Here is a 16,415-nt window from a genome sequence, read left to right on the forward strand (position 1 = left end):
GAAGAAGAAGAAGAAGAAGAAGAAGAAGAAGAAGAAGAAGAAGAAGAAGAAGAAGAAGAAGAAGAAGAAGAAGAAGAAGAAGAAGAAGAAGAAGAGGAGGAGGAGGAGGAGGAGACAGAGAGAGACATAGAGAGGCAGAGAGAGTATAAAAAGATGATGGATGGGTGGATGGGTCGATGGATAGATGGATGGATGATAAATGGATGGATGGATGGATGGATGGATGAATAAGATAGACAGACAGACACACAGACAGACAGTAGATAGGCAGATAGAAAGGTAGATAGATAGATAGGTAGATAGATAGATAGATAGATAAACAGACAGACAGACAGACAGACAGACAGACAGACAGATAGATAGATAGATAGGGTTTTTTATTCTCACAAAAGCAAATCCTTCTATTTATTCAGATCCATCAAGAAAAGGTACCATTCTAAGAACAACTCTAACAACCTATGTCCATTAACACTGCATATAACAGTCTGGCCAAACAGATCAAGGAAAAGAAGAAAAAAGGACTATGAAATGTCCTTAGCAAACACTTGGAAACTAACAAATTGTCAACTTAATGGTCACAGTGCAGTCTTTGTTTTTGGTTTGTTTGTTTGTTTGTTTGTTTTTCTTTCTTATTTTTTTCTTTTCAGCTGAGTCCTTTACCTCACCAAAGTGGAGAAATCCTAGAGGATTCTGGGCTGCAGGAGTACATGTGGGAACATGTGGAGCTGCTGTTACAGTACAGGAAAGGACTGTGAGCCAGAGGCTTAGCAGGAGAACATCCTTCAGGTCATCAGCACCTGCACTCCAAGGTGAGTTCTCGAGGTCAGGATTAAATGGGGGTATTCTTACAGGTAAGTTTTCATTAGAAAACAGTAATCAGCAGTAAGCATCCAGAAATAGAGAAGATATCTAAGGTAAAAGTCAATTCATTCTTAGGCCAGGAAGGGGGGAGTTGGAGGAGAGGGGAAGAGAAGAAGAAAGGAAGGAAGGAAGGAAGGAAGGAAGGAAGGAAGGAAGGAAGGAAGGAAGGAGCAAAGGAAGGAAGGAGGGGGAAAAGATAGAAGAAAAGAAAGAGGAGGGGGAGTAGGCGAAGGGAGAAGGGAACAAAAGAAGAAAGCAAGCACAAAAGAAAGGAGAAAGCATAAGTGCTTGATTATGTTTTATTGAAAGCTTTTTTTAAAGTGAAATTTTTAAGGGCCATTAAGTTTTGATTACTAAAATGATTAAAGGATGGCATTTTATTTGTAATGAGATCGAACATTCGTGACTCCTTTGTTCTGACAACCGAGAAACAAGCTGTTTTGTTTCAGTTGGTTTGGTTGGTTTGGGTTGGTTTGGTCAGTTTGGTTGGTTTGGTTGGTTTGGTTTGTTTGGTTGGCTTGGCTTTGTTTGGTTGCTTTGGCTAGGTTTGGTTGGTTTGGTTGGTTTGGTTGGGTTGGGTTGGTTTGCTTAGTTTGGTTTGTTTGGTTGTTTTGGCTAGGTTTGGTTGGTTTGATTTTATTTTTTAAGCTGCAAGTGAAACCTGCCTCTGCTCTACTATGAGAAATGAATGACCTGTGAGTTAGTCTGAAGTTAACTAAACTGTCTGTTTTTCCTCCCAGTGTTTCTTTTCAGCCAGCAGTGACATTCATAACACTAGAGATATCTGCATGCCTTTGAGCAGGCTACAAAAGTGACTCCTGCTTGTATTTTCATAGCAATGCATAGATCTTACAAAACCTGGCAGAGCTCAGTGCCAACAGTTTTCAGGGCTGACTGGAACTGCGCCACGGCAGATTTTACTTCTTCACTCGGATCCAATTTTATGATTCTGTCTTGTTTCGTTGAGATATAGGCTTACAATGTAGCCCAGGCTGGCTTCAAATTCTTCATCAGTGGCTTTCAAGGGCAGGCATTAAAGGTGTAAACCACCAAGTCAGACCGATTCTCATCTGTTTCTTACCACAGAAACTATCTCTTAAAAGTTAGAAGCCTAGGCTGGAGAACAGCTATGGTCGAACCTCTCACAGTGAAGTAACAAGGAACCCCTGTTTCAAACAAGGCACAAGATGAGGCCAGAACCCAACCATGCAACTATATGTACACATACAAATTTGAACACACACACACACACACACACACACACACACACACACACACACACGGAGTCATCTAAGCTACTACAAAATGGAAATTTAATGAAAGCTTTTCTTTTTCCTTTCTTTCCATTTTCTTTTCTTTCTTTGTTTTTTGTTTGTCTGTTTTTCCTTTTCTTTTTCTCTTTTTTATTCTTTTAACATTTTTGAGAGAGGGGCAGGGTCTCCTGTAGTTCAGGCTGACCCTGACCTGGTTAAAAATGACACTGAACTCATCCTGTCTCTACCTCCAAAGTGCTGGGATTACAGGCCTGTGGAACCAGGCCTGTTTTCATGATCTTTTTCTTTACTAAGTGTATGGAAATCATACATAGCAAGCTTTCAGGGAGGGAAATTAATTCATAATCTTGACGTGTGGGTGACCCCTGGATCCCAACACTGAATCGCACAGGAGTCTGAGGAGAGCCTGGACTGTCTGAAGAAACTCTGCCTCCAAAATGAATAAATGCAACTAAATAAATGTACTGCTGCTGTTTTAAGGTACAAGGGGCTTTTTATATCATGTATAATACTCCATCTTTCTGTAAACTTTTTCTATAAACTCCAACTTTTTATAAAGGTTGTTAATATCTCTTAGAATTCTAATACTTAGAATATTAGACTAGCCAATGATAGATTCCTATTACTACAAAATTGGGAATGATTTCCAGGTACTTGGCTAAAACCTTCTTCACACAGATTATCCATCTTAAGTTTCTGTGCCGACGTGTTTACTTCATAAAACTAGTTCATTTATTTTATATTTATTTGATCCAAACCTCTGTGCCTTGTTAGGATTAAAAGAATTCGTGGGGCTGGAGAGGGTTCGGCAGTTATGAACACCTGCTGCATCTGTGGAGGACTCAGGTTCAGTTCCTAGCACCCACGTGGAACCTCATAAGTGGCTGTAACTCTCTTCCTGCCTCTTCAGGCACCAGACACACAGGCACAAAGTGCATATGCATACATGCAGGCACTCACATACACATAAATAAGTCTTTTTAAAACTTTCCATGCTTAGAATGTTTACGTACAGGTTGGAAAAGTCTTGGCTTTTGGATCATAAAGATACGATTAAAGCAGGATAATATTCAAAGTGTACTCAGAGGCAGCAGATCACTTCCTTATCTCAAAAGACAGAAACTTCTAGAAAACTCCTACAGCAACTCGTGCCAGCTGCCCACCGTTGCATCAAGAACTGAAGGTCCAGGAAATGTTAGGTTAATGGCATAGGCAGTCAACACATGAAACTTTTTTTTTTTTAATTAAACTAGTGCAATTTCAAAAAATTAAGTTTGAAGCCTTTTTTGGCCCAAGTTCTACCAGTCTGGAGCCAAATTCAACCAAGAATAGCAATCTCACTGAAATCACCTAATTAAGACACACTGAAATCACCATCTCCGCCAGGCTGCTTTCCTCCCTACGAAAAAGAATTTGGCTCATGGTAAATAAGTCAAACTTTTTCCTCAGTTACCTAAAAATAAATCTGACCACCCATTACAGAAACCATTTCAAATTTTATAGCGGTAATAAAATAATATCTGGGGTTTTGGGTGTGTATTTTTCTCTCTAGTGCCTAGTTGTAATATAATTTAATATCAGCTTTACCTGGTAGGTTTCAGTATTCAACCTAAGTCAGTAGGTAATACTGTAAGACTGCTCATAGGTCAATGACAAGGTAAGGAGGTTAGTTTTAGTTTCTAGTTGTTAACTCAAAATGACCTAGGAAAACCTGGGAAGAAAGTCTTGGCAAGGGACGATCTAGATCAGGTTACTGTGTGGACACATCTATCTGAGGAGGATTATCTTGACTACTTTAACTAAGGTGCAAGACCTGCCCATTATGGGTAGCATCATTCCCTAGGCTTGGGTTTGGGTCTGGGCTGTGAGTGAGTGGAGTAAATGAGTTGAATAGAAGCATGCATGTATATATTTTCTCTACTCTGACTGTGATATAACTAGCTACTTCAAGATCCTACTGACTGTAACCTGGAATTGTGCTATAAAATCAATCCTTCCTTGGGGTATTTGATTGTTATTTTAAATTAGGGCATTTTATTACAGTAATAGAAAACAAAACTAAGGTGACTCTGTGTGTGTGTGTGTGTGTGTGTGTGTGTGTGTGTCCTGTTTCACGGGTTATCATGAACCTCAGTTAAGATTTTAAACATCTAAATAAGAAACTTAAAATGTATAGACTAGTTGTTATTGTTATGTGCTTGTGGCTTTCTCTAAACATAAAAGCCGTGGATCAATTCTTAGATGATGACAGTGACTATCACCGGGAGCTGCCAACCTCTGTGCCCCCCACAGTGCACCTGAAATCAGAGGCTTCTGGGCTGCAATAAAATACCACCAAAAGTGATACAGGACTTCCTAGGCTAAATAGCAGGGCACATTAAGCACTTCACACCTGTTCTCTCAGCACATGGGAGGCTGAGACTGATGAATCGGGGATTCCATGAGGGTAATGACTTTAGCCAAACAGGTATTTTTTTTTTCTCATTATGTGTTGGTTGGTTGGTTGGTTGGTTGGTTGGTTGTTGTTGTTGCTGGGTTTTATTTTGGTTTTTTTTTTTTTGTTGTTGTTGTTGTTGTTTTTGTTTTCCCTCTCAATATAACTATCAAAGAAATGAACTATCTGGACAAATTCCAGAGTTCCTCCGTCATAAATTTCTCCAAAGGATGCTCCACCAGACTATTTACCAAGACACCCACAGCAGTAGAAATGATAGGTTATAATGAGTGCTTCTGCAGAATCATTATCTACCTACACCTCCTTAAGTCTGTGCTAATCATTCAGGAAGGATGCTGCTACAACCTCAGGCCTTCCGGATGTAAGAAGAGCTAAGAACCCACACTAACACAATCAGGAAGAGGAGGGAGGACCGCAGAAATAAATCCACACACAGGGACGTTAGGGCTGTAAAACGCCAGCTGCCTTTTAATCAGGACTCTCCTTGTTATATACCACATTCACTAAAAAATAAAAAATAAAGCTAAAAAGAAATTCCTCAGGGTTCAACATTATCTATAATTTCCATGCACGGCGTCGTTGCTGTTTACCGGTAAACTATTTCCAATGAGTACGACAGAGTTTGCCAAAGTATTTTCCATAAAACAGCTCTCCAGGGACAGTCTAGATCAGTAATCAAGTAAGTCTGAGCAACCCTGAAAACTTCATTCATCTCATGGATATATGTAATGAGCACCATTATATAAAAGACTCTAAGACTCTAGCCATTAAAACAGCTCAATAGCCATCAGTGCATTTCCCTGACATATCTGGCCACAGCCCTAAGATCTAATAAAACAATTTGGGGAATGCTTTCATATGATATAGAAAATGATATCACTCTGGCTTGAAGAAACATAAATATTCACAATATCTAGGCACACTAAGTGGCACTGAAATGATAATGTCTAAACAAAATATTGACATATCTCTCTGGGACCATTTTGCCTTGTTCTGGTTTTGACTTAGAGTTAAACAGGCAGAGGCTGTGTACTTAGTATCTGATCTCATCCTTGTTTTAGGTTTCCGGTATTTTTCTTCTAAGTATGAAAGGCCAAGAAATATAGTCATTTCTGTGCCTTGGGTTCCACATTTCAACCCAATGATTTTACCAATGGTTCTTAAATAAGAACCTCTACAATTTGCGCAAAGATAAAATTGGTTGGTTGAGCTTTGGTGGTGGTGGTTGGTTGGGGTTTGTCGCTGCTGTTTTTGACACTGGGTCTCAATATGCAGCCATGCAAGGCTGAATGTGCTATATGCACCCCAGGAAGACTAGGCTAGACTGGCAACTTTTTGCCCCAGCTTTCTGAGCACTGGGATAGAAGTAGACCTACAGGGGCCAGCACACTCCACCACCACAGTCAAAATCAGGGGAGCGCTTAAGCGCTGGTGGAAGATTCATCTTTCAACCCACACTTTCAAGGTGTGGGAAATAAATGTGGAGTACAATCCTGCTGGCTCTGTACAGAGAGAACTGGCCTGACTCGAGCGGGCTTCAGCAGATCCCTCCCTGTTAGACGAAGCACGGAGCCAATTGTCACCCTCGGCTCAGATGATGGCACTGAAATAGAACTCAAGACCTTGTGCATAGAAGGAAGGTGCTCTACTACTGTGCCACCTTGTGAGGGCCGGTCACCCTGCATTTGGACCTCAGCCGGACACCCTCTCATGAAGACTCAGATAAGACATTCAAGACTTTCATTGCTGGGGCTTACAAGTAGCCAGCAAACAGAAGGCAAGAATCCATGTGCTCTCTTGTCCTATCAGACTGTATCGTTTTTTTACTCTGTTCTACGCAGCTCTAAATACACTACACATTTGAGTGAGTGGATTGGCCACTGTGAAGACACAAAGGAACTTCTCTCTACGATACTAAGATCCACAACCTTGGTGGCGCCCAAACCAACTACATTGTACAAGTAGGATTGCTTACTATCGGTAAGCCTTGATGCTAAAGTAATCAAACTGCTAAAGTAATCAAACTGCTCCTCAATGGAGAGGTGACAGTCAATGAACAGAGAAAAGAAAGTCAGTATTTAGAAGCCTGAGATGTTCCAAACAGAGTTGACTACGAAAAGTGCTTCCTGTAAGCCAAACCAGAAATGTAAGGTTGATGGGGAAAAGATGATGGTGACATTTGAAAGCTGCTGAACGGACATGTATGACTCTGTGTTTGCTTACGGAAACACTTCACAAAACTGGGTCTGGTGGCGCAGACCTGCAACCCCAGCAGGACAGCCCCCACGTTCCAGACTGGCCTGTATGATACAGCAAGTTCCAGGCTGCAGTTACAGAGCAAGATTTTTCTCTTTTAAAAAAAATAATAATAATTTTAAATCAACTGGTAAGGAAATTGAAAGGGTTAGAATATAATCATCAGGACCTTAAAGGACCTGGTGCCAAGAGAAATTCGTGTGTGTGTGTGTGTGTGTGTGTGTGTGTGTGTGTGTGTGTGTGTGGTTGGGTGGAGGGGTGAGGGGGTTGTGGGATCATCAGGAAGAGACCTCAGCTGGATCTGTGAAGCCTGAGACTCACTCCCATCTCTCACCCAGCTAGGATTTCGACCAGGAAAAAGCCAGAGAAGGAAGCTTGTCCTAAAGGGGAAATGCTTTGTTTTCACGTGCTGAACTGAGATGGCGATGTCAAAGGCACAGGCATCGCGGAGCATTTAAGGAGCTATGTTGAAGAGGAAACCTCAATTATGGCACAAAAATAAAGTGCGGATAAGGGGCAGGACAGGTGGCTCAGAGGGTAGAGCCTGGTGGCCTGGGTGCAGATCCCTGGTGCCCAGTAAAAGCTGAATGTGGTATCACAAGTTTGCAATCCCAATACTCCATGGGGGAGACAGGAGGTAGAGAAAGAGGAGCTCAAAGGTATATAGACTCGCAAAGCAGGAAGGAGACACTGTCTCAAGGAAGGTGGGTCTGAGAAGCAAGCAGCTGGAGATTGTCCTCTGACATCCACACATGTGCCCCAGAACAGGAGCTCCTTCACACGAGCACTTGGGCATAACACGGAATGCATACAAAAACAAATTTCTAAAAATACACTTCTTGCCAACTGCGGTGACATATACCCCTAAATCTGGGGCCTGGAGGGGACTAAACCAGGAGAATTTCTAAAGACCTAGCCTATGCTCGTAAGTGAGACCTTGCCTCAAATACTAAAATAGAAATAAGTATTAGCTTATGCCCTACTGGTGCTCACTGAGGTGCAGGAAAAGGGTGTTTTAGAAATGAAATAAAAGTATCTCATTGTCAATACTTGCCTGAAATAAGCTGACTAAATCAGCTGCCTTTATCTTAAAGCAAGATTCACCTATTAAAGCACCAGCCACAGGAAGGCAAATCAGGATACAAAATTTAAAAGTGTTTTCAGGATTGGTAAAAATTTCTCTTAATTTTCCCCCCTCAATGCTGAATCGTAATGATGGGGGATTTAAATGGATTAGTCAAATATTTGCCTAAACATTCCAGAGCCAAGGTACATAATTTTCCAACTATTATGCTCTGAACGGTGCCCAAGCATATTTCCTGCCAACCAGTAGATTTTCTTCAATACTGACCCTGAAAAACATCCCTTAGCAATCCCTCCCTGTCCCCAAATATTCCCAACAACTGTGGTCGGGCCAGTTGAACCAATTCCCCTAAAGCTTATATAAACATTAACTTGTACTGAACTATAGCCCTACTGTCTTGTGCAAAGCTAACTTATTTTAGATTGCTCTACCCTCGATCTCTTTAGCTATAAAATGTAAAAGTAACCAACAAAATGCCTACTTTTCTTCAGTGTAAACACAGAAGGTGAAAGAAAGGAAGGTGGGCGCTCTGCTGAGAAGGTGTTCAGCAAAGTGAGTATCATGAACAGTACCGCCTTAATCCACAAAATGAAGGTGAAATATCTTAAATATATACGCTTTAATACACAGCCTCGTCCATGAGAAACCACAGGTAGCTTCAAGTCAGTGGCTTGAAATTTCATTTAATAATGAATTCTTTTCTGAACAACTTATACAAGACAGAGAGGCTGGATGGGAGGGGGTGTCAGTAGCACTGAGGTCTTTCCTAAGTCAGGGTTCTCTATGTACCTGCCTCACCTGCAGAAATGCCCCTGCCTCCGCTCTGTAACTGCAGCCTGGAACTTGCTGTATCATACAGGCCAGTCTGGAACGTGGGGGCTGTCCTGCTGGGGTTGCAGGTCTGCACCACCAGACCCAGTTTTGTGAAGTGTTTCCGTAAGCAAACACAGAGTCATACATGTCTGTTCAGCAGCTTTCAAATGTCACCATCATTTTTGCAAAAGGGACATAGGTTCAATCCCCAGTAGGTCCTTACATACTGACCCAGTTTCTTTCACACTCTCTTCTCCAGCCATTCCAACATCTGAGGCAGCCTACACGCTTGAAAGAAGAAGCACGGTTTTGTTTTTGGTTTTCGATAATAACAGATTTCTAGTCTATCAAATAACTGAAATATTGTCTGAAACAATGGCACTGTGTGTTTGTCTGCCCCCCCCCCCCCGACTTACCCATCCCTGCACTCAAGGCAACTTGAATATCAAACACAAAAAGCTGACGTTGTAACCTGGCAGGCAACTTTTGTCATGCTGGATTCCTATGCAATTTTATTACAAATGGCATCACCAAGTGTCTCCATATTTGGTCACTTAAGTTAGAGGATTCCTTCTTGCCAGCCAGATATTTTAGAATTTATTTCATAATTGTTAAAACATCTTCCTATGGAGAAAGCATAGTGTACTAGACAGTGACAGGGTGCAAGGGAAACCAGAATGAATAGAACTAACTAAGTTCCTTCTCTAAAATGCTTACAAAGATATGTAAGCAAGCAATTAATTACAACAGACAGCCCCTCACGTGGAAAGTTTTAACCTAAGCGTTCCTCTTTTAAATAATGCAAAGCCAATATGCACTCAGCAGAAAACTTCCTTCTTTTTTTAAATTTTTATCTTTTCCCAGATTAGCCCTAAGATATCAGATACACTCTTGTGATGCTCAGCGACTTCTGCTTAGCCCTTCCTTTAGCCCTGAGGGTAAAGCCAATCTTAGCAGTGTACTGGGTTGGTAAACCAAGGCGATGGGTCTGGGTCAGTTAGGCCTCACAGATGTGTATCAACCTACTGTAATCCCATCGTACCCCTTCGTGTACAGTATGGGTCTGTGTATTATAATACGGCTTTAGAAAGATCTAGCAGAATCCTAGAGGGAACAGTTCCAGGGAAAATTTTCTGAGATGAATCTTTGTCTTCACAAGTATCTCAATAATGAATGATGCCTGGGATCCTAAGGTAAAAGGATGGTGAGCGGAGTATAGAAGAGAAGGAAGGACCCAGGCAGAACATGCTGAGAAACAGGAGGTAGCAGATGTTCCAAGGAGTACTACTACTTGCACAATACTCCAGAACATTTCCCTGGACAAGGAATCATGCTCAAAAAGATGTCTATCTGCCCGTGATGATGTCATGAAAGAAGGATTACCCATAAACTGAGGCCACACTTGGTCAGACACATGCCCAACTTCTGCTGAATACTACACTTTCATAATTTCTGATAAAATACTAAATATTTTTTAAAGGTGGAGTTTCAATACATACGCCAGACTGGCCTGAAACAGAATTTTCCTACTTCAGACTCCCAGGTGTTGTTATTTTAGGTAAATGGTACACTCAGTTTAAATATTACAGTCCCTGAAATGCAATCATGCTATTTTACTGAGAATATATCTATCTAACAAAAATTTCATTATATTCATATCCTTTCTAAAGGAAAAATGTTGTTATCATGTTCTAAACAGTGACCTCTCAACCAGCACCAGTGACCCAAGCTTGTGATGCCAGCTCCTCTGGAAGCTGAGGCAGGAGTATCACAAGGGCTGGACTTGTTGGGGCTATAGAGTGAGTTCAAATCTAGCCTGCATGGTGAAGCACTAACAGAGTGACTAAAAGGAAGGGGAGGGGGAGGCAGACTAGGGCTGGAATGCTTGTAGAACATGGAGATGTTGTGTTCCGTCCCTCAGACTACACACAAAAGAAAACTCGACCTCTCAGAAGAATAGAATCCAGTCTCTGCATGTGTGTGTTTTATACGTATAAAAACACTCTAAGAGCATAAACTAATACATTAACAGAAGTCAGAGAAACTCCATGTTTTTTTTCTTCCTTTTTGCATGTCTTGTTTACTAAACATTTTAACTTATCTTTTCTGCACCTGTGAACACACACACACACACACACACACACAAATGTGTGCACACACCTGCTCAGGCACAAGCCATGAGGTGCCGTTCTAGAACGAAGAACACTTTCGGGGGACTGGTGGGTCCATGGACTGAACTCAGGTCATCAGGTTTGGTGACAGGTACCTTTACTGGCTTTGCCATTTCGCCAGCCCATTTGAAACTTCTAATAACCAGAAGTTTTTATGTTTTTTAAAACGTTATGTTTTATCTGTCACAATCTTTCCATGGTTAAAAGCTGAGGGAGTCCTATGGCAATCTACAGCCAAGAAGTTGGGACAACTATGTTCTTGGTTCTGGCCTAAACTTTAATAACCTCTGGCCCCAAAACCTTGGTCAGCTTCCCCATCTCCTTATGATCTGGTACTGCACACTTCATCCCTTCTGTTTCTCCGGGCAGTAACTCCATGTCTGACCACAGGCAAGATGCAAAATTGGAGCTCCTATCCTTTGAAATTTTATGGAATGTTCTGCTACTTCATATAGGAAAAAAAAAATGCCAAAAGGTCAGAAGCATGACAAAGTGTAAGAGGAAAATAAAATAACTTTTTGCTCGGATTCTAAATCGTGAACCCTTGAGGTCTGTTCTTAGCAAACATCGGAAATCACACAGCACAGAGATTCGGGGTGGGAATGGGGCTATTAAAGGACCACCGCTGGAACCAGAGGGAGACACAGCGTTATGTATTGAACGAATGTTAACTGGAGGAGATGCCAGGAAAAGCAGTGTTCGAAAAATTTAACACCGTTTCTCAACCAACAGACATTAAACATTACAAGTGTCTGAGCAGCTCTGCTGTCTGCTGCGTCTGATTGTGTGAACCTGTTTGCATCCTTACGAAGGTCAAGCAGCCTATGTAAAGGGAGCAGTAAACGCCTCAGCACTGTGGCAGAAGAGGGACTCACACCTTGGCTCTCCTCAGTTAACCGCATAAATGGAACCTTGCCATGCGTGCTGAATTGTCTCCGAGCCTCAACACACCCAAAATTGAGAAGAGGAACTCTCTGTACTTCCCTGAACGTTCCCAGCTTTGATCCAAGCACCGCCTCTTCCTCGTCCCTCATCCGGTCCTAATCGATGATTAGGTATCATCGGATACCTAATACTAACCAGTACTTTGCCCCTGTGTATAAAGCCAATCCTCAGGCCGAACCATCAAATCATCTTTTTGCATTTCCACCAGTCAACAGACACACTACAGTTTAAAAGAGCAAACATGAAAGTTCAGTATTCTTTCTTTTAATAGTGATATGAATGACCGACCACGTTTCATAATGTCTCGGACATATAAGTCATTCTTAGAAAGTGTCAGATATAAAATGGCATGTTAAATTTTGTCTACAACTTGAGTTGAAAATTATTTCTAATGGTTTAAATAAAATAGCAGCTAAAATCAATTCACATATCAGTCTCTGTAGAAGACTTCCTTCAATGGTGAAGTCTAATCCAATACCATAAGTTGGTAAGCACATGAAATCAAGACAGATCTGGTGTAGCTGGTCACGTCTGTACTCCAACACTCAGGAGGCAGAGGCAGGACAAACAGAACGTCCAAAACCAGAGTGATCTTTACAGTAAATCCCAGGCTGGGCTGAATTATAGTGAGACTGCGTCAAAACCAGTTTTTCAAATACATAAATAAATCAAAATCCAGCAAGAATATTTTAATTTTAAACGCTTGATCTTCATGTCAGGTTGAGAAGTGGAAAATAACTGTGGGTCTCTGATATGGATAATGACAGCAATATATTTTTAAGAAAATCTCTGCCCCACAATACAAATATAAATGGATTTCCTATTGCCCTGTATTAAACAATGTTATATTTGTTGTGCTATAAAACAAGCCTCGGAGAAAACGAGGGAATCACAGAGCTCTACCAATTTTCTTTCCATATTATACACACAAGCCCCAGATATTTAAAGAGGCGCGACAGAAAAACATCGCCTTGTGAAAGAATGACATAGCAAAGGAAATATTTCTCCCTTTAAAAGTAGTTATGGTACTGACTTGTTCCTACCGTGAAAACTGATGTTATCTTAATTAGTTAACTATTCATCCCAATACCTTAGACGCGATCCTGGAGACATTCATAGCTTCTCCGCCTCCAGCTGCTGAACTCTAGTACAGCAGTTGCTAATAAAAAAAAAAAAATCCTAACTGCGGTGTCTAAAAGATGTAAGAGATTAAAGTTATAGTGTGAGCCCCCCCTTCCTGGGTCAGACACTGAGACCACAAGTGTCCTACCAGAAATCGGAGCACCTGGAAGGCTGAGGCAGGAAGACAACCTTGAGTTCTGGGCCAGGCTAGGCTACACACACACACACACACACACACACACCTCAAATAAAACCCCACTACAGGTATTCCTGTTCCCACTAAAGGAAGGTGACAACTGACTCCACCTGATTACCTGGGAATGATTTCAATTGACACAAAGAATGTTTTAGCCCTGATAGTTATCCAAGAGGACATCAGTCATATAATAATGTCCTTTGGACATTAAGCGTAGGAGCAGCATTAATTTAATCAAACGTCCTCTTAATTTAATTTGATCCATAATTACAAAAATGATGGTACTCTCAGAAATTAGAAAATAATGTAATTTATTCTCTCCCCAAAAGGCAATGAAGCTTAATAATTCACTAATAACATTCTCAACTGGTCGATCAATGTTAGGCCAATCTTGGAACTTAGGGTGACTTTATTTGGGTACTGGATAACCATTCTAAAGTTTTATTTTGAGATAAGTAAAGTAACATAAATTCTAAGTATTTTAAAGGTACACATTAGTATCATGCTTTTAAAAACTATTTCCAGAGCAGAGCTTCTTTGCAATTTCTAAATTCATAAGTGTTTCCATTACCTAAGAGGTATTTTGGAATGTGGTCAAGCTATTTTGAATGCTGACTCTGAACAACAGCTCTAAGCTGAAGAGTCTCCATAGACTAAGTCAGTAGGTACAGCTCTTTTAAACTAGTTATCCCTAAAAGGATTTAAAAAAAAAGAACCCAAACCACAAAAATGAAGAGAGCAAGGTGTGTTTTACCCAGTAACTTTTGATGCAAATTCTACTTCCTCAATTCAAAGTTGGCTTTGCGCTGCATCATAGCCCTGTCAATTCACTACAAAAATATGCGTCTCTCATTCTTCCTCCAAAGAAAGCCATCCACTCCAGCTACAGATAATTCTCCGAAATCTTTTCTACAACTAAATGTGAAAACCCACAACCACTCCTTTGCGGAGGAAGAAAGAAAACGTCTTGAGAACTGGGAGGCCACATGTTTATGTCAACCTTCAGGAGAATGGAAACACACACACTGGCAAAATAACCACTGGCGATCCAACTATTCAGTGACAGTTTATGTCTCTCGCGTATTTCACTTCATGTTCAAGGTACCAATTTTGCACCGACTAGCCTGTGTCAAATCCAGAACGCCTAAAGAGCAATCTGCTACTGAAACAGAACAGTTTCTTAGTATGAGGAGTTCTGCTCACCCTCTGTAGCGTAGCTTTAGAAAAAAAGAAACTTCAAACATATTTATTTTCCCTCTGCTATATAAAATCGGGAGACATCGGGGCAGCCCCAAGATTTAAACAAACAAGAAAAATACCCAAACACGGAAGACGCTAGGAACAAAGGAAACACAACCGTGTGAACAGGAAATGAAGCAACTCTATACACATAAATACCTTTTGGGGCCGCCAACGTAGGTAAAAGTAAAGGTGGAGTCCGAGTATCTGAAATCTGAAACGGAAAGTCGTGTTATAAGGCACCCCAATGGATTTGTTTTAACCCCAATTCTGTCCTGAACCTGCTATATTACATGTGAGCCAAGGAGGCCCATGGGGAGGGAAGCAAAGGCTGGAGAACTAGGGGCGGCCAGCAGGGCGGTGCAGGAGGGATGCGGAGCACCCCGCGGGGTGCAGCGGGAGGCCGCCCCCCGCAACAAGTGCCGGGTGCCATGGCAACAGCGGGAATTTCCCAGCCGGAAGCAGCCCCTGCCAGGCTTCAAGCCCCGAAACCCGAGCTGCCCTCGGCCTTGGAGGGGGGGGCAAAGATGGACGAAAAGCGACCCCCCAGGTTGGGCCTGCGTGGCTCGGGAATCCGGGGAATCCATCCCTTCCCCGGGGCGGTGTCCTGCGCGCTCGCCCAGGAGCGGGTGCAGCGGAGGGGGCGGGAGCTCGGCCCAGCGCTGCCTTCTCCCGGGGCCTCGGCGCCGGGCGGGAGCAGCGCGGCGCAGCGCAGCCCGTCCCTTCCCGGCCGCCGCCGCCCGGCCGATGGCGCAAAGCCGCCGGGCTCCAGCTCGCCCCGCTCGGCCGCGGCTCCGGGAGGCAAGGCTCCGATGCTCGGCCACCGCCGATGGCTGGAATCCAGCGCCCGGCCCCTCCGCTCTGATCGCGCGGGTCCTGCGCCCGGAGCGGGAGCCTTCCCTGGCCTGGTGGGTTTTTATTTTATTTTATTTTTTTATTTAGGGGGGTAGTGGTAGGCTCGTGCCCCTCTCCCCTTGGGGCTCCAGCTCACGCCGCTGCAGCTGTTTCCAAATGCACCCGGAACGGGGACTTACCGCCCCACACCCCCAGCTACACGCGTCGCGGTCAGAAATCTGGGCAAAGGGTAGTCAGAGGGGAGGCTGGCTCCAGGTCCCAGGATCCGAGAGGCAAGAACTCACCTGCAAACAGGCAGTCTTTCTCGGCTCTGGACTTCTGGATCACGACGTCGATATCCTTCTGAATTCTCTCTTGCCTTGAACACATCCCCATTAAATAAATCCCTGGAAAAGAAGCAGCCGCTATTTCCACCCCACCCCACCCCCCTCGCACGCTTCCAGCTTTCGTAAATATTCAGTTAAAAATGAAACCTCTGGCCGAGGCAGGGGCTGAAGGCGAAGTGCTTTCGGAAGTGATCCCGGGTGAGAGAGGTGGAGGAGGAGGTGGAGGAGGAGGAGGAGGAGGAGGGGGAGGTCGGCTTTGCATTCCCAGATGTGACCGCCCAGCTGCTGCTCGCCGCTGCTGGATTCCAATTTCCTCCCGTTCTGACAATGGATGGTGATGACACCGAGTCTCACTTTCTCCCTCCCCCGCCCGGACTGACGGCCGTCTGGAACCGAGGGGCCCGAAGGGGGGCCGGGGAACCGCTGGAGAGCGATCGGGCAGCCGAGGAGCGGCAGGCGCCGGCAAGGGGCGAGCCCCGCTCCGACTCACGCGCGCACACCCCTCGCGGCCCTCACGCCGGCCTTCCCACACCCGCGCACACTCGCGCCCGCGGGCGGCGGCGGTGCCGAGGCTGCTGCAGCGCCGCCCGCCAGCCGCAGACCCTCCTGCACCCGGCGCGGGTCACCGGGCCCGGCTGCACGCCGCTGGGGCTTTAATAGTATCCGCCATCCGCGCAGGCTGGATTTCCCCACCCCCGACTGCCACTCGCGCCGGGAGCTGAGTGACAGTATAGGTAGTGAAGACTCCCTGGAGCTCCCGGCCTCTCCCGCACCACCAGCCCCGCCTTTCCGCCACTTTTATGAATTCGACTCCACTT

General features: G+C 43.8%; 1 protein-coding gene across 1 annotated transcript in view; it reads right to left on the reverse strand.

Annotated features, from left to right (window-relative positions):
- The window catches only part of PARP8 (poly(ADP-ribose) polymerase family member 8), a 166,492-nt gene extending 150,298 nt beyond the window's left edge, over positions 1–16,194 (reverse strand). The window contains exons 1-3 of the mRNA XM_080933512.1: positions 16,088–16,194; positions 15,556–15,657; positions 14,576–14,630 (exon numbers count right to left, since the gene is read on the reverse strand). Of these exons, the coding sequence (XP_080789638.1) occupies positions 14,576–14,630; positions 15,556–15,646 (146 nt within the window). The 5' untranslated portion in view covers positions 15,647–15,657; positions 16,088–16,194. The remainder of the gene's footprint in view (positions 1–14,575; positions 14,631–15,555; positions 15,658–16,087) is intronic.
- Between the last annotated feature and the right edge of the window lie 221 nt (positions 16,195–16,415).

Source organism: Micromys minutus, assembly GCF_963924665.1.
Source record: "Micromys minutus genome assembly, chromosome: 20".
Classification (NCBI taxonomy): Eukaryota; Metazoa; Chordata; class Mammalia; order Rodentia; family Muridae; genus Micromys; species Micromys minutus.